At 44.2% G+C, this 27,790-nt stretch overlaps 1 protein-coding gene across 1 annotated transcript; it reads left to right on the top strand.

The window, feature by feature from the left end:
• The first annotated feature begins 1,439 nt into the window (after nt 1–1,439).
• LOC132359961 (corticosteroid-binding globulin) lies at nt 1,440–20,685 on the top strand. The gene is made up of 5 exons (XM_059914925.1): nt 1,440–1,481; nt 8,080–8,708; nt 14,805–15,075; nt 18,961–19,108; nt 20,500–20,685. Exons 2-5 carry the CDS (start codon nt 8,099–8,101, stop codon nt 20,683–20,685), a joined length of 1,215 nt encoding a protein of 404 aa, XP_059770908.1. The 5' UTR covers nt 1,440–1,481; nt 8,080–8,098.
• Nucleotides 20,686–27,790: the final 7,105 nt, after the last annotated feature.

Here is a 27,790-nt window from a genome sequence, read left to right as displayed (position 1 = left end):
AAGCACAAATCAATGAAATATAGATTTTAAAAAACCAATAAAGATTAACAAAACTAAAATCTGGACCTCTGAAAAGATTAATTAGCTAGATAGACTAACAAGACTCATCAAGAAAAAAAAAAAAAAAGAGAGAGAGGAAATACATAAATAAAACATTGAACCAACAAAAATTAAAAATAATCACAGATATGACAGAGATTTGAAAAATAGTAAATTCCTAGTTATAAATTCTATAATTGGCTTAAGGTATAAAAAACTTGAAAAGACCAATAACTATTAATAAAACTGAAGTGCCCCCAAAACTCTTGACACAGTTGTGGGCCTCATGGGAACATCTCCCCTCATACCTGCAAGGTAGTAATGGCACCATCAACCCAGCAGAGGGCACGGGACCCTAGCTGGCCATTCACAATGCCCTATTCTTCTGCACACTGTATCAGTCCAAGGATGGGCAATCATGTCCTTTGGGGGGGCTGATATGAACACTGAAAAAAAATGAGTCTCTCTCCTTCTGATATCAAATAACCAGTTAGACCCAAATAACCTGTAGCTGCAGTGGCCGCCTTTGTCTCCACCACAGAGAGACTAAAGCAGGAAAGCAGAACTAAGAAAGAATTTTTTTTTTTTTTAAAGAGACAGAGATTTGATGACCATCTTGGGACCTCTGGATCCAGCCAGGCCTGAAGCGCCCCCCTCCACACTTCAGAACTCTCCTTCAGGAGATCCAATAAATGTTCTTTTTTGCTTTAAAGCTGTTTGAATTTCGTCTGTCACCTGCAATCAAAAGGGAACTGATGAATAAAAATGTGGGGAAGAGGGAAGTGAAGGTGCTAGATTTCAGAGTTAAATGGTCTTGGATTCGAATCTCGAGAGCAGCTCACTTAAGCGTCATGTGCCTCAGTTTCCTCATCTAGAGAAGAGTGATAATAATAATAGTATCCACTTCACAGAGTCATTGTGAAGACTAAATGAGATAATCCATGGGAAGCACTGGGCTGCTTTTATTCCATGTCTGTCTTTCCCATCAGACCATTGCCCCCCCTGAAGGCAGGACCTTGCTGGTCTCATTCCCCGCCCAGGCTCAGCACCTGCTTCTTCACAGCTGTCAGCACCATCGTGCTAATTAAAGGCACCTGTGGCTCCTGTGCCAGCTGCCCCTGGGCAACCACAAACACTGACGCAACTCCAGCCACATTTTGATATCAAAAAATAAAACCTCAGGGAACTATATGCCGAAGAAAGTTAATTCGCAGTATTGCTGTGTTTACTCAAATTTCCTGGAAAAGGCTCCCATTGGTTCATGACTGGGGGGAGGAGACCACCAAATGGTGAAGGCCACTGGCCCCCCTCTAACCATTAACCAGCAGGAAAGCTGGCAAACAAGACTTAGCAGCAGCTGCCCCGCCGGCTTACTGTACACATGACAGGATCCAGGACAGCAGGACCAAGCCAGCAGTTGCAGCCTGAGCCCACTGCAGACCGTGAGTAACAGCTGAGGACTCTCCATGCCCCCCGCTCCCGCCCAGCCTCCAGAACGAAGCCATGACTGTGTCTTGCTCGTTTAATTTTTTTTTTTTTAATGGGGCATTGAGCATTAGGGCAACAAGCAGTGATAAGAGGCAACCCTGGGGAGGGTTTTTCAGAGTCTGTGGGTTACCCACAGGGGTTTTCATTTCTCCTGGGCTCCTGCCTTGCAGGGACTGACATTGAACTAAGAGCCATTCCCAGCCATCGCATGATGCTCCTAAGGCCAGCCAAACAGCCATAACAGCCTCAGAGATGGAGTCTGAGAGCTGGGATGGATCAGCACAACACAACGCCTCTGCCGGGGACACAGGCAGGAGAGAGCAGTGCCCGGCTGACACAGCACAGACTGTGCATCCTACAGACACACACACCTCCTCCCTCAGTGACCTGGGGCAAGGATCCTGCAGATAGAACGGAACTACCAGCATGACACCACATGGTATGAGGTTTAAATGCGCAGGGCCTAGGACTGTACCTGGGACTGTACCTGGCTTATGGGGGGCATTTGGGAATATAGAACACAGTGGATGTTTACTGCGTGTGTGACTTCAAAACTGAGGGACAAGGAGGACATACATGAAATGAAATTCATGGATAATATTGATACTCTGCATTTTTGCGTTGCTGGGTACTTTTCGGAGAGCTGTTTCACTCTAGAGAAAGGCAGAACAGCATGGCACAGGCTCCAAAGTCAGACGGCAGGGCTTGGAATTTCAGCTTTTACTCCCTGGGCCTCAGTTTTCTCATCTGTACAATGGGCCCAGGATGACCCATGAAGTGAGGTCACTAAAGAAAGCACTGATAACAGCTGTGACTGATATTCACAAAAGTCTTATGAGGTGGGTAGAGTTTTAATCCCCATCTTGGAGGATTAGCACAGGAGGGGATGAGGCACAAAATCTCAGAGACGGCAGGAAGAGAAGGGAAGGGAAAAGAACTTCTATTGGGGGCAAGCCCATCTCGTTCCAGGCTGTGAACTGCATGGGGTCCTTGCCCAAGAAGGGACCAAAGAGGTGGAGGTGTGGAGGTGGCTAGAGGTGAAGCAAAGATTTCACTACAGTCTGATGGGGGCAGTGACAGAGAGAAGCACAGAGGAGGGCTTCCTGGAGGAGGTGACCCAGGACCTGCGTGCCAAAGGACAAGAGGGAGTGAGCCAGGCATGACAAGGAGGGGATGGGCCGACAGAGTGGAGCCACATGGTGCAGGACTGGAACAGGCCCATCTTTGTCCCCAGCTCTCAGGCCAGAGCCGGGCTCTGCAAACATTGGGGAATGGAATGACCTCCCTAGCCTGACCCGGGCAGAGGGACGAAAGTCTGATATGTGCTGGGAGGACACTCCAAGACACCCAGTGTTGCTGTGACTGAGACTTCAAGAGGCCAGATTTGAGGCTGGGGGTGGTGCTGTCACCAGGGACTGGGCATGAGGACTCCCTGGGCCACGTCAGTGAGGATCAACCCTGCCTGCAGGCAATGGGAGTCACTGAAAGCTTTTCTGCAGGAGAATGGCCCATCCGCTTGATCTTGGAAAGATGCCCTAGTTGCAGAGGAAAGAAAGGTTGGCAGGAGGTGAGCAGGAGGCAAGGAGAACAGGTGGGGGCGGGGAAGAGGCGACTGGGAGAGATGCCAAGCCCCGAACTTGGGCTGTGTCCTGAGACTGAAGAAGCGAAGACAAACCCCAGAAATTTAGAAGGTAAATGGGCCAGGCCCGGGGCGGGTATTATTATCAACTCTATTTTATGCCAAGGAAACGGGCAGAGTTTTAAACAGTGCACCCATGTCACCTAGGTCATAAATAACAATGCTGAGATCCTCATTTGACTTGGTCTGCCACAAAGCCCAGGGAAAAGGAGAACTGTCTGTAAAGCCAGGCGGCTGGGGAGGGAGGGGGCAGGGCGTCAGGGCTGTTATCAAAGCCAAGAAGCAAGGAATTTGCTTGTTTTTCTACCACGTGGAGGGAGACAGGCGGGGAGGGTTGGAGGAGGGCTGAGGGAGGTCAGGGGTGTGTTTGCACCCCGCTCTCATGAGGTTCTGGGTTTGGAGCAGGCCAGGGAAAAGGCCTCGGGGGTGTTCCAGAGCAGACCAGGGCTTCCCACACGCAACGTGCACGCATTCTCCTGGGACTGGTTTTACTGCGGGTTCCCAGCCCCCCCAGCATGACTAGTCCCGTAGGTGGCGTGGTGCAGGGGAAACAGCTTCTCCTATAAGCATCCCTTCTTTATGGGGATACAGGGGGTTCCATAAAGCTCAGAGCTTGGGACCACTGGCCTTGCAGACAGAGTGTCCACTTACCGATTCTGACCCTGGCTGCATTTTTTGAATTGCTCTTATCAAACACTTTTCATGGCTTATAATTAATTTTTTATTGTGGTAAGATATACAAAGATTGAGCATTTCAACCAGGTTTAAGTGTACAGTTCTCTGGTATTAAGTACATTCACATTGTTGTGAAACCATCACCACTATTCGTCTCCAGGACTTTTTCATCATCCCAGACTGAAACTCTACCCATTAAACCCTAACTCCCCATTTCCCCTGCCCCCAGCCTCTGTTAACCACTATTCTACTTTCTGTTTCTATGAATTTTTTGCTCTAGGGCTCTCATGTGAGTGGAATCACACAATATTTGTCTTTTGTGACTGGCGTATTTCACTTAGCATAATGTCTTCAATGTTCATTCATCCATGCTGTAGCATGTATCAGAATTTCATTTTTTTGAAGGCTGAATAGTATTCAACCGCAGGCATATACCACTGTGAAATATGGAAAAAAATACGTACTGATCTCTGCCCCTGGTTCCTGGTGCAGAGCTCCTAAAACCCTTGTCATTTCCTAAGTGATAAGAACATTAGAAGCGTCTCTTTTTCTAATATTTTTTTTCTAATATTTTTTCTAATATTTGGTCTTTGACCCTGCTTCCTGAGGCAGAGCTCCAAGATCCCTTGGAATTTCCTGGGTGACTGCAGTGTCCTTTGCTCTAATGAGGCAACTCTGGGTGAGCTCCTGGATGACTTCAGGATGGGGGAGTGTCACCAGAAAGACATGATTGGAACTTATTTTCTCCCATTCTGTGGGTTTTCTTTTCGTTTTGTTGATGATTTCCTGTGCTATGCAAAAGGTTTTAAGTTTAATTCGGTCCTATTTGTTTATTTTTGTTTTTATTTTCATACTCTAGGAGGTGGATCAGAAAAGATCTTGCTGCAATTTATGTCAGAGAGGGTTCTGCCCATGTTTTCCTCTACGAGTTTTATAGTATCCAGCCTTACATTTAGGTCTTTAATCCATTTTGAGTTTATTTTTGTATGGTGTTAGGGAGTGTTCTAATTTCATTCTTTTACATGTAGCTGTCCAGTTTTCCCAGCACCACTTATTGAAGAGACTGTCTTTTCTCCATTGTATATTCTTGCCTCCTTTGTCATAGATTAATTGACCATAGGTGCATGAGTTTAACTCTGGGCTTTCTATCCTGTTCCACTTATCTTTTTGTTTTTTCTATTTTTGTGCCAGTACCATACTGTTTTGATGACTGTAGCTTTGTAGTATAGTCTGAAGTCAGGGAGTGTGTACCTCCCACTCCCCCACCCTTATATTTCCTCTTTCCCCTTCCCGCTGGTAACCACTAGTTTGTTCTCTGTGAGTCGGCTTTTTTATTATATTCACTAATTTGTTATATTTTTTAGATTCCACATATAAGTGGTATCATACAGTATTTGTCTTTCTCTGACTTATTTCACTTAGCATAATGCCCTCCAAGTTTACAGGATGGATTTTTCTATTTCTGCAAAATACATCATGGGATTTTGATAAGAATTGCATTGAACCTATAGATTTCTTTGGGTAGTTTTGACATCTTACATATTACATCCTCCAATCCATGAACACAGGATGTCTTTCTATTTACTTATATCTTCTTTAATTTCTTTCAGCAACGTTTTGCAGTTCCCAGTGTACAAGTCTTTCACCTCCTTGGTTAACTCAACTCCTAGGTATTTTATTCTTTAAAATTTTTTTATAAATGGAATTGTTTCCTTAATTTCTTTTTCAGATTGCTCATTGTTAGTATATGGAAACAGAACTGATTTTTGTGTTGATTTTGTATCCCACTTATTTGTTGAATTTATTGGTTCTCATAAGTTTTTTGTTGTCTTTAGGGTTTTCTATGTATAAGATCGTGTTGACTGTGAACAGAGATAATTTTACTTCTTCCTTTCCAATTTGAATGCATTTTATTTCTTTGGCTTGCCTAATTCCTCTGGCTAGAATTTCCAATACTGTGTTAAATAGAAGAGGCAAAAGCAGGCATCCTGTCTTGTTCTGAATCTGAGATAAAAAGCTTTCAGTCTTTCACCATTGAGTAGGATGTTAGCTGTGGGCTTTTCATATATGGCTTTTATTATGCTGAAGAAGTTTCCTTCTACTCCCAGTTTGTTGAGTGTTTTTAACATGAAAGGGGATGTTGAATTTTGTCAAATGCTTTTACTGCATCAATTGAGATGATCATATGATTATTTTCCTTCATTCTTTTAATGTGGTATTTACATTGATCAATTTCTGTATGTAGAACCATCCTTGCATTCCAGGAATAAATCCCACTTGGTCATAGTGTAAAATCCTTTTAGTACACTGCTGAATTCTATTTGCTAGCATTTTGTTGAGGATTTTTGCATCAATGTTCATAAGTAATATTTGTCTGTAGTTTTCTTTTCTTATGGTGTCTTTGGCTTTGGTATGAGGGCAAAGAATGAGTTAGGAAGTGTTCTCTCCTCTTTAATTTTTTTGAAGGAGTTTGAGGAGGATTTGTGTGAATTCTTCTTTAAATGTTTGGTAGAATTCAAAACTGAAGCCACGTGATCCCGGACTTTTCTTTTTTGGGAGGTTTTCAATTACTGATTCAATTTCCTACTTATAGGTCTATTCAGATATTCTATTTCTTTGAGGTTTAATTTTGGCATGTTTTGTGTTTCTATAAATTTTCCATTTCATCTAGGTTATCCAATTTGTTGGTGTGTCATTTTCAATTTTTTCATAGTATCTCAGAATTTTTTTAAAATTTCTGTGGAATAGGTAGTAATGCCCCTACTTTCATTTCTGATTTTAGTTATTTGAGACGTCTCTTTTTCTTACTCAGTCTAGCTAAAGGCTTGTCAATTTTGTTAATCTCTTTGAAGATGACATTATATTATATTATATTATGTTATAATTATATCATGTTATATTATTATATTATGTTACCTTACTATATAATACTATATTGATTAGATATATTATATTTTGGTTTCATTGATTTTCTCTCCTTTTTCTATTTTCTATTTATTTGTCTGGGCTTTAATCTTTATTGTTTTCTTTCTTCTGCTAGCTGCACTCTCCTTTGGTGTCTCTTTACATGGAATATCTTTTTCCATCCTTTCACTGTCATATCTGTGCCTTTGGATCTAAAATGAGTCTTCTGTAGTGTGCATATAGTTGTTTCTTTTTTTAACCCATTCTGTCAATCTCTTTTGATTGGAGAATTGTATCCATTTACATTAAAGTAATTACTCATATGGAGGGACTACTCTATCATTTTTCTATTTGTTTTCTGTATGCCTTATAGTTTTTTTGTCCTTTATTTCCTGCACTACTGTCTTCTTTTGTGTTTAGTTGATTTTTTGTAGTGAAACATCTTAATTCCCTTCTCACTTCCTTTCGTGCATACTCTATGACTATTTTCTTTCTGGTTATCATGGAAATTACATTTAACATCCTAACGTTATAACACTCTCATTTGAATTTATGCCAGATAAACTTCAGTAGCATACAAAAATCGCTCCTATATAGCTCCATTCCCACATCCTTTCAGTTAAGTCACAAATTAAATCTTTATTCATTGTGGGTCCCAAAACATATATGAATAATTACTTTTTTATGCATTAGTCTTTTAAATCATATAGAAAATAAAAAGTGGAATTACAAACCAAAACCATAATAATACTAGCTTTGATACTTGTTCATATATTTACCTTTAGCAGAGATCTTTATTTCTTCTTACAGATTCTATTTACTTTCTGGTGTTCTTTCATTTTAACCAGAAGTACTGCCTTTAGCATTTCTCGTAGGAGAGGTCTAGTGGTAATGAACTCCCTCAGCTTTTGTTTATCCGGGAATGTCTTAATTTCTCCCTCACTTTTGAAGGACAGTTTTGCCTGATATAGTATTCGTGGTGGATAGTGTTTTCTTTCAGTACTTTGAATATATCAACTGGGTGGATATTTAACCTTTCTGAGCTTCCACTTCTGCCTACCTGAAATCAAAATAATCATATATACTTTATTGTTGGTGAGGCAAAATTTTGGAAACTTGGTAGGTATTTGATAAATCATAGCAGGTGTAATTCATACTTTCAGGTGAGGAAATTGAGGCCCAGAGTCCTGACTTGCCCCAGGTCACACAGCCAATGTAGAAGAAGAAATTGGGGCTTGAGGGGGGGTCTTCCATGGGGTCTTCTGCCTACTGCTCACCATACCCCACTGCCTCGGAGGCCCCACATCATCTAATGAGCATTTCTAATTTTCCAGGGCCTGGCCATCCTGAACAATGCTGTTCACCCTGTACATCTGTCTCCTCTGGCTGTCTACCAGTGGGCTCTGGACCATCCAGGCTAAGGACCCTGACACTGACATGAGCATGAGGAACCCTCACCGGCACTTGGCTCCAAACAACGTTGACTTTGCCTTTACCCTGTATAAGCACTTAGTGGCCTCAGCTCCGGGCAAGAATGTCTTCATCTCCCCTGTGAGCATCTCCACAGCCTTGGCTATGCTGTCCCTGGGCGCCAGAGGCTACACACGGGAGCAGCTTCTCCAAGGCCTGGGCTTCAACCTCACTGAGATGTCCGAAGCTGAGATCCACCAGGGCTTCCGGCATCTCCACCACCTCCTCAGGGAGTCAAACACCACCTTGGAAATGACCATGGGCAATGCCATGTTCCTTGACCACAGCCTGGAACTTCTGGAGTCATTCTCAGCAGACACCAAGCACTACTATGAGTTGGAGGCCTTGACTGCAGATTTCCAGGACTGGGCAGGAGCCAGCAGACAAATCAACGAGTATATCAAAAATAAGACGCAAGGGAAAATTGTGGACTTGTTCTCGGAGCAAGATAGCTCAGCCATGCTCATCCTGGTCAACTACATCTTCTTTAAAGGTACCCCTCACCCATCCCATTCTGACAAGGCCCCATCTACTATCGCCAAGGATAGTAAAAGCCATCAAAAGTAAGGGCGTACTCTTGATACTATTAGAAAGGTGAAATTATATCATCCTTACCAAGGATCAAAATGACACCCAGTAGAGCAACTTGCCCGAGCCCTTGCAGGTTGTTTCAAGGCCCAAACATGTAACCATGAACAGTCTGGCTGCCTAGTGGTCTACAAATATTGGCCAAGTTCTGGCTGTGAGTCAGGCACTTGGTCAGAGGCTGGAAATAGAGCCTAGAACCAGACAGACACAGCCGCCACCCTCAGGAACTTCCAGACGGCCCCTAAGCCTTCCTGCACGCACTTCCCGAGCCAGCCCCAGCCAAGACCCCTCTCAGCCAAACCACAGCCCCACCTCACCAGTTCGGAGCAAAGATTTCCAAAATGCCTGTCCATAAAAATCACCACGGAGACCTGTTAAAATTACAGATTCCAGAGCCCACACCAGATCTACTAGAGCAAAACTGATGCAAGAATGTCCTAGAATGTGTATTTTTAACAAGGCCCCCCTTCCCCAATCGTTTTGACGAGCAGGTAGTTTGGGGATATATTATCCTCGAGAATGAAATCTACAGTCCTTAGTCTACAGCAGTGGTCCTCAACCCAGGGTGATTCCCACCCCCATCCACCCTCAGGGGCATTTGGCAATGTCTAGAGACACTGAGTTGTAACAACTGGGGGTGGGGTGGGGTGTGCCACTGGCATCTTGTGGGTAGAGGCCAAGGAGAATGCTCAACGTCCTACAATGCACAGAACAGCCCCCCCACAGTGATATCTGCCTCCAAATGGCTAGAGTCCCAAGGTTGAGAAATCATCTGCTTCTTCTGCCTTCTCCAGACTCAGGTCTCAACATTTTCCCCTATACAAGTTCCCAATACACAGCAGACACACACACACACACACACACACACACACACAATATCCAATCACACCAAATTCCTTTCATGTCTTTGAGCATGACTATCCCCATGGAAGTCTGTATTAGTTCCCTATTGCCACTGTAACAAATTGCCACAAACTTGGTGGCTTAAAACAGCACCAATTTATTACCTTACAATTCTGTAGGTCAGAAGTCCAAAATGGGCCACTCTGGGTTAAAGTCAAGGTGATGCCAGAGTGTGTTCCTTCTGGAGGCTCTAAGGGAGGATCTGTTCCCTGCCTTTTCCAGCCTGTAGAAGCTACCTGCATTCCTTGGCTTGAGGCCCCCTTCCCTCTTCAGAGCTAGTAATCGCATTGCTTTGACCTCTACTTCCATCACGTCTCCTTTCTGACTCTGACCCTCCTGCCATCCTCTTCTACTTTTAAAGATGCTTGTGATTACAGTGGGCCCACCTGGATAATCCAGAAAATTCTCCTTAACTCAAAGTCAGTTGATTAGCAGCCTTAATTTCCTCTTGCCACGTAACATAACATATTCACAGGTTGCAAGGATTAGGACATCCTTGGGGCGGGGGGGCATTCTGCCTGACACAAGGCCCATGCCCATTCTGTCCCCTGAGAACCTCCCTCAACTTGTCTGACTGCCTAAAACTTCTACCCACCCTTTAAATCTTGGCTCAAAAGTCACCACCTCCATGAAGCCTCCCCTGATTCTCTCCAGCAAATCTTTGTCTCTCATACACATCCTCTGCAGTTTGCCCACACCCAGTTTTAATAAGCATCTTGTTAGAACGTGTAAACCTGGACCCAAGTGGTTCAGTTTCAATTAAGTAGTCATATACAAAGAAGTGCAGGTAAAACAGCAAAAAAAAAAAAAAGTATAATATTTAATGTGTCTCTCAACAACATAAAGATTATCCCATATGCCCATTTCTCTCCTCCCCAGCTCTCCTCAGGGCCCCCCATTAGCCAACTGAACCCCTTCCCTCCCCCAGATCTTTATTACCTGGACAGGCTTAGCATCTTGGTGAGCCGTCCTCCTGCCTCTTGGTCTTTCTCTGTCTATTCTCCAGCACAAGTCTGGGAACCCACCTGGCTAAGGCCTCTCTTCTTGGATGGTAGTGAGGGTGAGAGACTGACCAGCAAAGGCAGCATTTTCTTTTTTCTCCCGCTTTACTGAGATATAAATGACTTATCATGTAAGCTTAAGGTATACAATGGGATGATTTGATATATATGTATATATATGGTGAGATGATTACCCAGATAAGGTTAGTTAACACGTCCATCACCTCACAGTTACCTTTGTGTGTTGGGGCCGGGGGGTGAGGATTTTTAATATCTGCTCTCTCAGCAACTTTTAGGTACATGATACAGTATTATTAACTGTAGTACCATGCTGTGCATTAGATTCCCCAGAACTTATTCATCTTATAACTGGAAGTTTGTACCTTTGACCACCTTTACCCATTTCTCTGAGCCTCCTACCCCATCATTCTTTTCTCTGTTTCTATAAATTCTGTATTTTTAGATTCCATATGTAAGTGAGGGCATACAATGTTTGTCTTTCTCTGTCTGCCTTATTTCACGTAGCATAATGCCTTCAAGGTTCATCCATGTTGCTGCAAATGGCAGGATTCTCTTCTTTTTATGGCTGAGTAATATTCCAGTTGGGGTGTGTGTGTGTGTGTGTGTGTGTGTGTGTGTATGTATACACACACTTTTCTTTATCCATTCATCTATTGATGGACACTTAGATTGTTTCCACATCTTGGCTATTGTGAATAATGCTGCAATGAACATGGGAGTGCAGATATCTCTTCAGTATAGTGGGTTCATTTCCTTCTGATATATACCTAGAAGTGGAATTGCTGGAGCATATGGTAGTTCTATTTTTAATTTTTTGAGGAACCTCCATACTGTTCTCCATAATGGCTGCACCAATTTACATTCCCACCAACAGTGCACAAGGATTCCCTTTTCTTCACATCCTTGCTGGCACTTGTTTTCTCTTTTCTTTTTGATAATAGCCATTCTGATAGGTGTGAAGTGATATTGTGGTTTTAATTTGCATTTCCTTGATGATTCGTGATTTTGAGCACCTTTTCTTGTACTTTTTGGCCATTTGTATATTTCTTTCGAAAAAAAATCTATTCAAGTCCTCTGCCCATTTTTTAATTTGATTATTTGGGGCTTTTTTTTTTTTTTGCTATTGAGGTTGTATGAGTTCCTTATATATTTTTGGATATTACCCCCTTATCAAATGTATGTTTTGCAAATATTTTCTTCCATTCCATAGGTTGCCTTTTTACTTTATTGATTGTATCCTTTGCTGTGCAGAAGCTTTTTAGTTTGAGGTGATCCCACTTGTTTATTTTTCCCTCTGTTGCTTATGCCTTTGGTGTCATATTCAAAAAAAAAAAATCATAGCTAAGACTAATATCAAAGAGTTCCTTTTTCCCTACATTTTCATCTAGGAGTTTTATGGTTTCAGGTCATATGTTTAAGTCTTTAACATATTTCAAGTTAGTTTTTGTCAATGATGTAAGATAGGGGTCCAGTTTCATTCTTTTGCATGTGAATATCCAGTTTTCTCAGCACCATTTATTGAAGAGATTATCTTTTCCCCACTCAGTATTCTTGGTTCCCCTGTCATGTCTTAGTTGACTATATATGGGAGGGCTTATATCTAGGCTTTCAATTCTGTTCCATTGGTCTACGTGTCTGTCCCTATGCCTGTACCATACTGTTTGATTACTATAGCTTTATAATACAGTTTGAAATCAGGAGGTGTGATGCCTCCAGCTATGTTCTGTCTCAAGATGGCTTTGGCTATTTAAGATCTTCTGTGGTCCCACACAAAAGGCAGTATTCTTTACACCTGACCCTGGGGGGCCAAGGAGTCCGGAATGTTTGTCCGGAAATGTTTCTGGATGCTCCCATGAATTCTCCAGGCCATCTCTCCCACTAGACTATTCACTCTTGTGCATGGCATCCTCATCTCTTTGGGAGGTCCAGTGCATTTGCATAGTGCTTGGCAAATGGAAGTAACTCCAAAGTGGTTGCATAGAGGTTCTGGTCACACAGCCTGGGGAGAAGAGCACAGAAAACCCAGAGAGAGAGAGGGCCCTCCTGAGCCTGCGACGAGCCTGAGCGGGGGCTGGCAGGACAGGGGCTGGCAGGGTATCATTTGGTGCACGGCTTTGCTCTCACAGTTTCTAAGCATTCTCATGACCACAGCGGGGCTGAGTTGATGGGAAACAGTAGCTCCTGGTAATAAAATCTGAGAGGATTTGAACATTTGAATGCAGGAACAGACATTGACAGGAGTGTGGGCTGCCTGTTTGTACACAGATTTTCTGTGATCAGGCAAAGCTAATTAACAAGCCCTGTTTAAGCTGAGAGATACTCTGAAATGTTTCCAGCACGCCAGGATAATAAATAGAAATGAAGAATGGTGTGGCTCTCATCACTAAACTTAGGACATGTACAGTGTCCCTGGCATGTTCCTTACTCAGTGGACTGTCTTGACATCTGTTTTTTTGGAGAACATTAGAAATACTGTTAAAAGATTTTCCAGGGACTCATCCTTACTCTCTCCAATTTCCCTTCATAAATTCTTAGGTTTCTCTACCATAAGTTCTCCTAACTCAAGAATTTTCAACAAAAAAAAATCCCTTAAAGTAGAGGTTAGATCCCATTCTGTATTTGGTTTTCTGCCAAACTAGATATATGTTATACTTGCTTCTAGAAAAGAAATAGTAAAAAGCACAAAGCAAACTTCTAAGGATGAAAAACCTAGCACTGAAAAATTTTTTATCTACATTTTTTGGTTGTGAGTTGGACAAGTTAGTCACAAAGCACTCCCCCCTTCAATTCTGAGGACCCCAGACTTCCTTTAGAAGATGGTTTGAGAACCCGCAAATTATCTCACTTGCTGTGAGACAGCCTCAGTCATTAGGGATGGACCAGGCACAGCCCCTGGGTCTCCAGGTGCCACATCCATTGATCTTTTCCCTACATCCTCTGGCCACTGCCCATGGTCACCCTTAGTAACCCTTCCAGGGGGTTGAGGCTGGCTCAGAACCAAGAGTTCTGGCTTCGTGGTCCAGAGATCCCACAGGCAGAGGGATAGAGAAATGTCTGCTTGTGGCTATGCTCTGGCCACCTTCAGGCAGCCTCAGTTGGGAAACAGTGACCCCACAAGGGCTTCTGGGCTGGAGGTCAAGGGCAGCCAGGACACTCAGGACCTACTGGACTCAGGGTCCTCAGTCATCTCCAGACCTGGGGAGACTTAACCTAGAGCAGATGAGGCCCTGGTGAGACTCAATCCATGTCTAAATATCCAAAGATCTATCACCAATAAGAGGACTCCGGAATAAACTCAAGGGCCAAAGAGGCTCAGTCGCAAGCATTACAATCAGGCAGGCTTTGGCTTCATCTAAGGAGCAGTTTCCTTCCCTTCAGCATTGACCAGTAGTGGAAAGTCCCATCTGTTAGGTAGTGAGTTCCCCATCACAAGGGGAACAAATGTTGCATAATGACATCATGGAACGCGGTGGAGTGGAGTCGAGTCTAACTGTGGTGGGAATCTGTAACCTTGAAGGACTCATCTCGCCCTGATTCTGCCTCTGGGAAATGTACTGTGGCCCTCAGGGGCACTCGGGAGGCGAGGAGCCTCCTGCAAGAAAGCGGGTACATTTGACTGGGTGGCCAAACTGCCTGCTGGGCTTCTGTCGCCACACATCAGGGGGTGGGGATGGAATGGACGCTTGGTTCCCCAGCACCACCTCCAAAGCCCTCCAGTCCGGAAGCCACTCCAGGGCGGGGCAACAAGGCCAAGTCCGGCTTACTGAATCCTACTCCCAAATCCTAGGGCCAGCATTCTCTGCTCTCTCCCTCTTTCCATTTTTAGAAGTCAGTCTCAGACATCGTGCTAATCCTCAAGCCTTCGCAAAGGGTGGAGGATGGAACAGGCTTTAAACCTTTGGGAATTTCATATCTTAGCGAATTCCAGCAGCTCTGGTGGGGACCTTCCAGGTTGAGGGAGGCCACTGTGTAACTTGCTTGGCGGTCACCCCTGGCCCTCTGCTGCCACCCAAGTTGCGTTTTCCTCCTGCTCTCACAGGTCTGTCTCCTCCCCTCCCCCTCCCCCCTCTTCCCAGGCACGTGGGCACACTCCTTCAACCCGGAAAGCACCAGGGAAGATAACTTCTACGTGAATGAGACGACCACGGTGAAGGTGCCCATGATGTTCCAGTCGAGCACCATCAAGTACCTGAACGACTCGGTGCTCCCCTGCCAGCTGGTACAGCTGGACTACACGGGCAACGAGACCGTCTTCTTTGTCCTCCCGGTCAAGGGGAAGATGGACACGGTCATTGCCATGCTGAGCCGGGACACCATTCAGAGGTGGTCCAAGTCCCTGACCAACAGGTAAGCCCTCCAGCCAGCTGTGTTGATTTCTGCAGTTGGACGTGTTCCCAGAAAGTGGGGCAAGTGGAAAAGGGGTGCACCTGGCCATCCTTCCTCCCCGCCAGACTTGCCTTCCAGGGCTCATTATTTTCCTGTCTGCTGGGTTCTCTGATCTAGAGGTCACACTTATTTATCTTTCTGTCGATTAACACTGAGCTATTGATGCTCCGGGGCATTCCACAAAGTGAGGTCCTCCCTCCCCAGCAGGTTGATAGTCACCCTCTGTATTATCACATCTTTAATCTTTTTCTTAAACTGAATTCACCCATCACCCAGCCCGCACTGCTCCATTTTATTATCTTGCTTACCTGAGACCAAGCACCGCTAAAGATTCCTGGGAGACCATAAAAAGATATAATGAAAATGACCACTGTATGACAACTGTAATGACCCTGGAACCAACGCAAAGCCTACAAATGGTTAAGTCACTCAGGGACTCTAATGTTTCGTCCATCAATCAATCAGTAAATAAGAAAGTAAGGACATAAGTACGTAATAAACTCATTTTCCCAGGAACCTCTGAGCTAGAGGGAAATCAAAATTATAGTCAAGCTTGTGTCCAGCTCTGATCCTCACATTGGAGGAGGGGGCAGGTGCTCTCGAGAAGATGGTCCTCACTCTTGGGAGATTAGAGTTCCGTCTGTGAAGGAGCCAACCAACATGGGAGCTGGGTGGCGGGGTGCAGACTCACAGGGAAGAGGGCTGTAGGGGAAGGAGCCGGCACTTGGATCTAGCGTTGCTCAGGAAGCCTCGTGGGCCAGGCACCATGTCATTCATTCATTCATTCACTCAATATATATATGGAAGCAATTGCTATGTACCATGCACTAGGCTAAGCAGAAGGGATGCACTCTAGAGCAGAAAACGGATTCTGGTGGAATTAATAGTGGTACAATGTCATAAGCTCTGTCAGAGCAAGACAGGGAAGGAGATGCATAATGTGTACAATTTGAGGGAGGGTGGGACGCCGGACTCTCACCCAGGGGAATGGAGAAGGGGCTGCAGAACAGATCGCTTTCACTTTGAACTGTGCCTTAAGCCTGAGTAGAAGTTCAGTCAGTGGCAACCTCCCCGAGAGTATGCATGGAAGAGGAAATGGCACCAGTCAAGTCAGGGAGGCCATCTGCCAGCTTTTCAGGTCAACCGTCCCACGCCACCTCACTCCCACCCCTCGAAGGGAACCTGTAATTCAGATACAGTGCCACCAGCTAGTGACAATGCGCCGTGATTCAAATTCTGAACCCTAGTGTGTTGAAAATAAGGCGAAGGACACCCCTTCTCTTTACTCCAAAAATAATCCCTTCACTAAAATACTTAAACAACATTAGTCAGTAACAGGTACCATTTTCTTCTAGATTTTTTTAAAAAACATTCAAGGTAAAACTTTGCACCTTTAGATTTTTTTAAAAAACATTCAAGGTAAAACTTTGCACCTAAATACTTAAACAACATTAGTCAGTAACACATACCATTTTCTTCTAGATTTTTTTTTTAAAACATTCAAGGTAAAACTTTGCACCTTTAGACATCATGAGTTCTCTCGTCATCCCAACGCTGTGGCCTACGGCTCCTCATCTGCACGCTTGCGCGGCCCCTTCTCCCTCCTCACCCCTCCCAGCGCCACCACGCCCTTCCCCACCAGGCTTTCCAGTGCATCCGAGCTCAGCATCCTTCGGGGCCCAGATGGCACCCCACCTCCCGCCGGCAGCCTCTGGGTCCCACTCACGGGGCGCTCTCGCCAGAGCCTTCCTCCCAGCCCCCTTGCTCCGCCGTCACCTAGTTGCTGCCCGCGCAGGTCGTGGGGCAGCTCTCCGAGTTGGGGCGATGGGGCTCCGAGTTAACTAGTCCTGGTTTCTTCACGGTCCTGCTGCTTCCCAGCGGTGTGACTTTGGGGGAATTCCTCAGTTTTTTTTGAGTTTCAGTCTCTCAATCTGGAAGTTAAAGATGTTGATTCCAAGGCTGTGTGTGCCTGCGCGGATTAGACGAGATAAAGGAGGTCAGGAAGGTCAGCCAAATGCTGGGTATGGGTCGGCCTCCCTTACCTTCTGTTGCCATTTCCCATCTAGAGAAGTCACACGTCCCACTGGCCTTGGATTCCTCCTCACTTCCCCCGGGTTGCCAGCCCCCAGACCTCCCCAGAGCAGCTTGTGCTCAAGTACAAAGGTCTCATGCCTTCCCTCCACCCTCTGGAGAGCCGGTGCCCTATCACTGACTTCAGGGTTCAGGCATCTTCTCTCTCCCTTGCTGTGTAGATGAGGACTAGCACAGAGAGGGACAGGACTTGGCTAAAGACACACAGCATTAGCGGCATGGCTGGGGCCAGGACCCCTGCTCCCAGCCGCATGTTCCCTCCACTCCTCCACTTCTGCCAGGGGGTGCTTGGGGGACCACAGGACTTCTTGTTTTTTCTTTTTTTTAATTGAAGTATAATTGATTTACAATACTGTGTTAGTTTCAGGTGTACAGCAAAGTGATTCTGTTATATATATATATCCTTTTTTTCATTCTTTTCCATTATAGGTTATTACAAGATAATGAATATAGTTCCCTGTGCTTGTTCCCCATAAATCCTTGTTGTTTATCTATTTTATATATGGTAGTGTGTATCTGTTAATCCCATACTCCTACTTTATCCCTCCCACCTCTTCCTTTTGGTAGCTATGTTTGTTCTCTATGTCTGTGTGTCTCTTTCTGTCTTGTAAATGAGTTCATTTGTATTATTTTTTAGATTCTACATATAAGTGATATCATATAACATTTGTCTTTCGCTGTCTGACTTAATGCACTTAGTATGATATTCTCTAGGTCCAAGCATATTGCTGCAAATGGCATGGCTGAGTAATATTCCATTGTGTGTGTGTATATATATATATACCACATCTTCTTTATCCATTCATCTGTTGATGGATACTTAGGTTGCTTCCATGTCTTGGCTATTGTAAATAGTGCTGCTGTGAACATTGGGGTGCATGTATCTTTTTTGAATTAGAGTTTTCATCTTTTCTGGATATATGCCCAGGAGTGGGATTGCTGGATCATACAGTAATTCTATTTTTAGTTTTTTAAGGAACCTCCATACTGTTTTCCATAGTGGCTGCACCAACTTACATTCCCACCAACAGTGTAGGAGGGCTCCCTTTTCTCCACACCCTCTCCAGCATTTATTATTTGTAGACTTTTTAGTGATGGCCATTCTGACTGGTGTAAGGTGATGCCTCATTGTAGTTTTGACTTGCATTTCTCTAATAATTAGTGATGTTGAGCATCTTTTCACGTGCCTCTTGGCCATTTGTATGTCTTCTTTGGAGAAATGTCTATTTAGGTCTTCTCCCCATTTTTTGATTGGGTTCTTTAGTTTTTTGATATTGAGTTGCTTGACCTGTTTGTATATTTTGGAGATTAAGCCCTTGTCGGTAGCATCATTTGCAGAGATTTTCTCCAGTCCATAGGTTGTCTTTTTGTTTTGTTTATGGTTATAAACACTGTGCAAAAGCTTATACGTTTGATTCAGTTCCATTTGTTTATTTTTGCTTTCATTTCTTTTGCCCACAAGGACTTCTTTAGGTATTCTTTGCTTCAGTGTCTGGTAGTTTAGCTGGATCAGGTGGAATCAGCTCAAAGAAAGAGCTGAGAAGAAAGGACTTTGCAATCCAGAGGCCCAGAGAGGAAGATGCGTGTGTGATGGAGGGAGAGGCAGATCCTGCTTCTTGCTCTGTTCCTTCCCCTGTCCCGAAAGAGCAGGTCTGGCTGGGAGGCAGGGTCTGGAGGGATCACAGGGGAAACGGGAATCTGGCTGGCCGGGCCCAGCCCTGGGCAAGTCTAACCCCATCTGCTTACCCCGAGCAGCCTGGTGGACCTGTACATCCCGAAGATCTCCATCTCCGGAGGCTACAACCTCGGGGGCATCATGGGGGACATGGGCATTGCAGACTTGCTCAACAACCGGACACATTTCTCAGGCATCACCCAAGAGGCCCTGCCGAAGGTGTCAAAGGTAGGGGTCTCTAGAGCCCGTCCTTCTTTTCCCCCCAAATTCACAATACAAATAATAATAAGCAACATGGAGCCCATTCATGAATAGACTTCTAGACCCCAGGCTGAGAGGTCTTGTCCAAGCCCCTAGTTTTACAACAGGCTAAATGGAAGCTCAGCAAGAACTTGATGTCCCCAAGGTCACACAGGAAGCTAATGACAAGGGAGCACCACAGCTCAGGCATCCACCATTCTGCCAGGCCACACAGAGGGGGCCGCTGTAGAAGACAAAGTCATCATGGCAGGACTGTGAGGAGCCCCCAGGAAAAAGGAAACGTCGCATGAGATCACACTGAATGTTCTATCCAATGATGTTCTTTATCTCCATCCTTCAGCTCTATGTTCTGTTATTCATTCATTCAGAAAATATTTACTGAACATGTTCTATGTGCCCCACACTGTGCTAGACACTGGGTATGCCTCAGACGTGGCCCTGCCCTCACAGGATCTTACAGTCCTGTGGGTGACAAAACAGGAGAGGGAACAGGAGAAAGCTGTGGTGGCAGCAGCCCCCTCCCTCGTGCACACAGACTTTGACCATCGTGATGTCGGCACACAGTATGTGCTCAATAAAAAGCCTGTGTGTGTGAAGAACTCAATCAAATAGCTACCTCCTTACGAGGTGGGTGTTACCCTAGTTTCTCAGGTCACAGAGCTAGTAGATAGCCTGACATTTGACTCAAAACCTCATATTCCCAGAACACGCTGCAGGGGTTCCTAGCCCGGCTGAGCTTCTCCGTAGCCTGTTTACAGAGCACTCTGAGCCTCTGCTTCCCTGCTGCTCCAACAATGAGAGTCCTGTCCCATAGGTGTTGTTATTTAATCAGCCAGTTCTGATCTTTCCAAGGCTTTTGATGCAAGCTACTCAAGCGTTTTACTGACTTGAGAATATCTTCTAATTTTGATCATAACAAAGGATGTTTCAGCAGGCAAAGATGACCCTTTTCCCTACAGAGTGGGCACAAGCATTTTGCATAAATTGAACCCTCTCAAGTACTGGCAGAGCGGAGAGGGAGCGAGGTGTCCCCCCACCAGCCCAGGACCCGGTAAGGGGAGCCCGATATGGATGCCGAAGTCCAGTTTCAGCCCCAAGTCCCTTGCTCTCCATGGGTCGGCTCCAGCTGCCCACTCTCTAGGGAGGAAGTCTAAGTGTGGCCTGGGTTCCGGAGGTGGACAGACCCCAGCGCTAGTCCTGGGGCTGCCACGTAGATGAGGAGCCAGCAAGTGACCCTCTCTGAGCCTCAGCTTCGCCATCCAGAAAACTGAGGGTGGGAGGAGTCGAAGCGAAGAGGCTGGGAAAGCTCCGCCCACGCATCAGGTGCTCACCCTCCACGCTCTGTCCGTTCCCACCAGGTGGTCCATAAGGCCACGCTGCAACTGGATGAGAGGGGCGTGGAGGCAGCCGCCCGCACCCAGGTCCACCGGAACTCGGCGCCTGAGCCTCTCACAATCCGCTTCGACCGGCCCTTCGTTGTCATGATCTTCGACGACTTCACGTGGAGCAGCCTCTTCCTGGGCAAGGTTGTGAATCCGACCTAAGGGGACGCCCCCAGGAGCCACAGCGCGTCTGACTCGGGCACCAGGGACCCCACAGAAAGGAGTGAGAGGTTCCCCTCTTGTAATAAATAACTGTCGTTGCGACTGGTGACAAGTGTGGTTGAAGGAGAAGAGTGGGACGATTGATAGAACTTGAATAACATCAATGTAATATTGTACCAGTGTAATTGTCTAGTTTTGATCATTGTCCTAGGGTTATGTGATGTATGGAAGCACAGTGAAAGGTATATGGAAACACTATTATTTTTGCAAATTTTTGTACGTTTGAAATTATTTCCAAGTAAGAACTTGAAAAGAAGGAATCACACAAGCCAAAACACAACAGAAAAAAAAACACAAAACCACACACACACACGCACACACAACAGAAAGATGTTTTTAAAGCGCTAGGGTGGAAATGTCATATCTTTCAAAAAGCAAAAAACAAACAAAAAAATCCTTCAAAAATGAAGGCAAAATAAAGTTTGGTTTTTTTTTTTCAGACAAACAAGAGCTGAGGAGGCTTATCATCTTCACTAAAGACTTTTTTTAAGTAGTTCTTTATGGAGAAACAAGATGATTCTAGATGGACACACAAAAGAATGAAGAGCCCTGGAAAGAGTAAATATGTGGTCAAAGATAAAATATTTTAAAATATATTTAAAGTATAATTAACTGTTTAAAGCAAAAATAGTTATCGATTTATTGCTTTTCGACTCCAAATCCTCCCTTCATTGCTGCTCTGCAAAAACCAATCTGGACCTTTTTAAATAGCTTTAGTGTGCCCCTGGGCATGATATTAAACTTTGTCAATAGAGGGCGCTAGAGAAAGATCGCAGGAGGAAGAGACCTTATTCTCACAGTTCAGGACAAAAAGCATTAAATGAGATAAAAGAGAACCAGATGGATAGATAGATAAATAGATTACATAGGTGATAGGAAGACGATAAATGGATGGATAGATAGATATAGATCGATTATAGATAGAAAATAGATGATATATAGATAATTAGATGATAGATATAGCATATATCTTGAGAGAAAGGAATTGAGCGATACTTCCTTAAATATACATATTTATATGTTTCTAAAGTCAGCATCTTAATAAGAAAACACTAAATACATTCCCACTGCTGTAAGACAAGGCTACTCATTATATTCACTACCATTTCACATAGTCCTGGGGGTATTAGACAAAGCAATTAAACAAGAGAAAGTAGCGGCATAGAATTGTAAACTCTATTTGCAGATGACATGTAATATACTTGCATAACCCTAGCAAATCAATGATAAAACAAACTCAAACAATAAAGATTTCAGCAAGGTACCAGAATATAGAATTAACATGCAAAAGCAATGCCTCATATACACAAGCAACAAGCAGTTAAAACACATAATGGAAGAGAAAACCCAATCACAACCAAAAGGATATAACACTTAGAAATAAACAAGAAATGTGCAGAATCTATATAGAGAAAACTATAAAATATTCCTTAAAGATGCAAAATTAGACTTGAACAAATGCAAAGATATTCCTTCTTGAATAAGATGCTCAACATCATCTAGATATCAGTTTTCCCTAAATTAATTTATCAATTTAATTGTATTCCAATAAAAATACTAGCAATTTCTTTTTCTGGAGATAGACAAGATAATACCAAAGTCCATACAGAAAAACAAACATGCAAGAGTAGCTGGAAAACACTGAAAAGAAAAAGATGTCAGGGACAGGGGGTGGGGAAGATAGGGGACTGGCCCGACCAGATGTTAAAGCATACGGCACAGATACTTTAATTAAATCTATGGTACTCGTATATGAATAGATAGGCAGACCAATGAAATAGGTTAGAAAGTCTGGCAATAGACTCAAGTACAAATGGAAATTTAATATTTGATAAAGGAAGACTTTTAAATAAATGTTATTGGGACAACTGGATAGCCATTTGAAAAACAGAAAGGGTAAAATTAGACCCATTCTTCACACCATACTTAAGAATAAACTAAGAATCAGAGATCTAAATGAAAAAAAAAAAAAACTATACAAGTACTAGAAGAAAACATGGGTAAATTCCTCTATAATTTAGGTGTAGAAGAAGGTTTTCCAACCATGACTCAAAGTCCAGATGAAATTTTTAAAAGAATTGAGAAATTTGACTACATAAAAATATTTTTTTACTTGCGTGGTAAAAATTCATAAGCAAAGTCAACAGAGGTGAGAACCTGAAAGAAGATATTTGCAAGGTATGTCACTGATAGAGCTAATATCCTTAATATGTGGTGTTTAAACATATGAAAATACGTTTCACTTCACTGAATAATAAAAAATGCAACTGAAAACTACACTGAGATACCATTTCCTATCCATCAGATTGGCAAAAATATGAAAGCTTCACAGGACACTCTACTGGTTGTGTGGAAACAATCATTCTCATGGGTTGCTAGTGGGAGTGCTGATGGGTCCTTGTAAAAAGAAACACAGGAAGGATAAACTAGAAACTAATTAAATGGTTACCTGCAAGGGAAGGGGGAGGACAGAGTGGAAGAGATGGGGGGTGGGGAATAGCACTTTTCTTCATGGAACTTTTTGTATGGTTTAGACTTTTAGAATAATGTTAATGTTCTATATACTCAAAAATAAAATTAAATGAACAAATGAGGAAAGCCCTAAAACCAAGTGAAAAGAAAACAAATGAATTCAAACCTATTTCAAATGGATAATATAACTATTCTGAAGAGGAGAAAAAGAATTAACCCACGGAAATTTTCAACACGATGCTTGGAAAATATGCCTCTAGTTTTAAGAATACAAGACTGCAGGGGCTTCCCTGGTGGCGCAGTGGTTAAGAATCCGCCTGCCAATGCAGGGGACACGGGTTCAAGCCCTGGTCCAGGAAGATCCCGCATGCCGCGGAGCAACTAAGCCCATGCGCCATAACTACTGAGCCCACGAGCCACAACTACTGAAGCCCACGCACCTAGAGCCCGTGCTCTGCAACAAGAGAAGCCGCCACAAGGAGAAGCCCATGCACTGCCACGAAGAGTACCCCCGCTCACCACAACTAGAGAAAGCCCACGCACAGAAACGAAGACCCAACGCAGCCAAAAATTAATTAATTAATTTTTTTAAAGAAAGAATACAAGACTGCAAACAATCTTGAAGGCCTCTTTTCAGGTTCGTTTTTCATCATGGGATGAGGATAGCAAACGTGACGTTATTTATATGATTTGTAGGACTGAGCAAGAAGAGATACAAACACAGAATGAGGGAAGCAAGGAAGAATCCTGTGGGGTAGCACATGAATTGGAGGGATAAAATCATGGTTTCTAGTACATTTTTAAAATATGTGTATGCCTGGGACAATTTGAATGTCTAAATAAATACATATATACAAAACATATACATATATATAGTAAGAACAGTTATGGATTAAAATGCATTGAATAAAATCAAGAGTTCATGAATCCATACCAATAATGCTGATAAATAAATATGAAAGGAACGATGGATTTAGAGTATCATCGTAAGTACTGATTCAGGCAGGAATAGTCAATGGATGCTAAATCTGAGGGCATGGGGAATTTGATGAAAAACAAGATATTTAAATTAGTTTCAAAGTATCTCCTCAGCAGTGACTTATTACAAAGGGAGAAATGGTAGCTATATATTGGAGAAACAGACATCATCTCAACCAAGGCATTAAAATTAACATCACCATTTAGGGACAAAGAGACATCGTGTGCCTCTGGATGTGACACTCTAAGAAGGAGCCAACATCGTTTCTATGATATTCCTTCCAAAAATGTATAATCTGAGGCTAATCATGGGGATACATCAGACCAACCTGAATTGAGAGAACTGGTAAAATTTCAAAATGTCAACATAATAAGAGACAAACAAAGGGCTGAAGAACTGTTCCAGATTCAAGGAAACTAAGGAGACATAGCTCCAAATGCATACATGGTCCTGGAGGGACCCTATGCTAAAAATAAAAATGCCGCAAAGGACATGAGCGGGGCAGTTGACAAAACTGGAACATGATTGTAGCTTCAGGTAGTGTAACAATATTAAATTTCTTGGATTTGAGAAGTTGATACTATTGATATTTACATAAGAGAATATTCTTGTTCTTGGGATTACCTTATCATCTCAAATGGTTCAGAATAAGATAGCACGTGTGTGCGTGCATGCATACACACACCTTGCACCTGTGCATACATATATAGATATGGGTATATAGAGAGAAGAAAATTGTAAAACGTGGAAAATGCTTCAAAATTAGTGAATCTGGGTAAAGGGTTATAGAATTTCTGTGTAACTACTCTTGCAGTTTTACTTCAAGTTTGAAATTATTTAAAAATAATTTTTTTAAGTTAAAAACTGAAATAAATAAATAAATGACCTGCAGCACAAAAGAAAAATAGGGAAAGGACATAACCTCCCAAGTAGAAGGACCATCTTAGTGAAAACCTGCTGTCACACTAGGTGGTTAACTGCCTTGGGAACCAGAGGTCCAGGTTCAAATTCAAGCTCTGTGTTCTTGAACAAGTTAACTGACCTCTCTGAGCATCTGTTTCTTTATACCCACTAAAGAAAACTAATTATCATGTCCCTCTCACTCAAAGGGCCCATCTCAAGGAAAGAAAGCTTTGTTAGGTGCTAACTAGTCAAACCCCTAGTTATCCAGAAGTTATCCCCACCTCGCCGACCAGTGCCCTGAGCACATCTTCTCAGGGCAACCGTAGCGAACCTGCCTGGGCCATCAGCTTTGCACCGCTGGGGCCAGAAGGGATCAATCAGCAATCTTGTTAGGTGTCACTGCAGCCGGGTGAGCCAGGGTGGAGGAAGCCTGGAGCAGGAGCAGGGAATCAGAAGGCCCATGGGGGGCACTTCCCTGGTGGTCCAGTGGTAAAGAATCCACCTTCCATTGCAGGGGACACAGTTCGATCCCTGGTTGGGGAACTAAGATCCCACATGCCACGGGGCAACTAAGCCTGTGTGCCACAACTACTGAGCCTGCGTGCCTTAATGAGAGAGCCCGCGTGCTGCAAACTACAGAGCCCACGCACCCTGGAGCCTGCCCACCACCACTAGAGAGAGAAAACCCACACACCACAACTAGAGAGAAGCCCGTGCCAGTGAAGGGCACGCATGCTGCAACGAAGATCCCGCGAGTCACACCTAAGACCCCACGCAACCAAAAATAAAATAAAAATAAACAACATAAAATAAAAGTAAATTACAAAAAAGCAGGCCCATGGGGAAGGGAGAGAGAGAGGCCGCTTGGCCACCAGCGAGCCATTTGTCCCACACGTGTGTGTCGCAAGGATTTGAGAGGTTTTTGCTTTTCTACCTCTGCGCCTCAGACCCGCCCAAGCTTTCCTCCTGATCTCATCCACGCCGAGCAAACCAACTGCAGTTGTCTCTGTGTCCTGATTTCTCTCTGTTTCTCTGTTTCCTGGCCTCATTCTGCTAATAACTAGCTCTAGTTGTTTTTCAGACATTTAGCCCCTTGGGTCCCAGGACAAATTTGCTTCAGAAACCCCTGGATCTCGCCCTCCGGGGTGGCTTTTGGAAGCATTGTGCTTCCTGCCTGCAGGGAGTTCTGGGAAGGACTGTACTGTCTCCTCTGAGGTGACTCTGGTCAACACACACTAAGATCCTATCAGATCTTTCCCAATCTCTCTCTACACAGGCTGGTGACGAGCTGAAATCAAATGCAAACGGGAAGTCAGGTGGCCTGGTTCTATTCTGGCACCAAAACGGGCAGGAAGGGCCTTAATGGTTGTGGGCCTGCAACTCCTCCCCTGTCAAGTCCAAATCCAGGGTCTGGGCTTACCTGTGGGGTTCATTCTGGCTCTAAAATCATAGACAGATACCATTCATTAGCTCTTCCTACCAGGTACCAAGCTCTTTACAGGCACTACTTCATTTAAACCTCACGACAGTCCTAACAGCTCTGCCCCGGCAGCCCCATTTTACAGATCAGGAAACTGAGGCAAGAAGAGGTTAAGGAGCTTGTTCAGGGTCACACAGCTGGTGAAAGAACTCACAGTACAGGGGCAGGCATTGAGCTTGACCTGCTGGGAGCAGTGCAGGGCACATCCTTGCTGAAGGTAGAGAACTTCTGAGCCACCCTTCCTGGGAGCCAGGACCCACCTCCTTAGAAACAGTGTTACCCACTGACTTCCTGGTTCCTGGGTGCTGCTGAGATACTCATGGGCCCGAGGCACAGTTTTGGCCATTTTATGGAAAATGAAAAGCAAGTTCAGAGAGGTTAGGTTACATTCCCAAGGTCCGGCAGCTAGGAATTTGAAGGACTTGGAATTCAAGCCCAGGGTGTCTGACAGGCCCTTACACTCTTTCCAACGCATTCTGCTGCCTTCCTTTTAAAGATCCATTTCTGAAATCCTGGCAGCAGTTTTAAAATCATCCCAGATGGTCAAATGCTCTACGATGACTTTTATGGCACCTCTGAAGCCCCCATGAACGCCGTGCTCCACAGCCCCCATGCTCACTGGTTCCTCCCAGACATTTGGCCGAGCTGACACTCCCCCAGCCGGGAGGAAGCAGCCCCTGCCTCCTGGCTGCCCGCTCCAGCCACCACTCAGCTGCAGAACTCCAGGGATGCGAAGGCAAAGCTGACTCTGAGCTAGTGGGTAGAAGGGCCCCTGGGCTGAGCAGCTGGAGTTTGTCAGGCTGAGCAAGTTGGAGCTTGTCTCCCCCTGACATTTCAAGGAAAAAATTGACGGCAGGCGCTGAGAGGAACTAAGCTCTGCTTCAGTAAAAAGATAAGATGACCACATCTTTCATTCTGGAGGTCAAGGAAACCTCCCCGAATGCACATGCACAGAAAAGTTTCTCAAGGGTCAAAAAGGGAGGGGGCGCTATCCCATAATATGTGTGTCCATCTCCCAGAGACTCTCGTGCTGGAATCCATCTTGGCTAAAAGATGCACGCGCATATTGCATAAGGCCCTGGGTCAGATCAGATATGGGAAATGAAGCAAGATGATTGGCCGAAGGAAAACAAAGACCCAGAAGACGGCCCCTGTGTAAGCGATTTAAACAACCACTTTAGCACTCCTCATTAGTGAGGTCGCCCATACCC

Source organism: Balaenoptera ricei, chromosome 2, assembly GCF_028023285.1.
Source record: "Balaenoptera ricei isolate mBalRic1 chromosome 2, mBalRic1.hap2, whole genome shotgun sequence".
NCBI lineage: Eukaryota > Metazoa > Chordata > Mammalia > Artiodactyla > Balaenopteridae > Balaenoptera > Balaenoptera ricei.
This window is presented reverse-complemented; position numbering and strand designations above follow the sequence as displayed.

What these genes read in the sequence shown, in the direction of transcription:
- LOC132359961 (XM_059914925.1), top strand. Translation starts at nt 8,099, where the DNA reads ATGCTGTTCACCCTGTACATCTGTCTCCTCTGGCTGTCTACCAGTGGG. An exon ending in CAACTACATCTTCTTTAAAG is followed by an intron (nt 8,709 to 14,804) that starts GTACCCCTCACC and finishes CCCTCTTCCCAG; the next exon opens with GCACGTGGGCACACTCCTTC. An exon ending in CCCTGCCGAAGGTGTCAAAG is followed by an intron (nt 19,109 to 20,499) that starts GTAGGGGTCTCT and finishes CGTTCCCACCAG; the next exon opens with GTGGTCCATAAGGCCACGCT.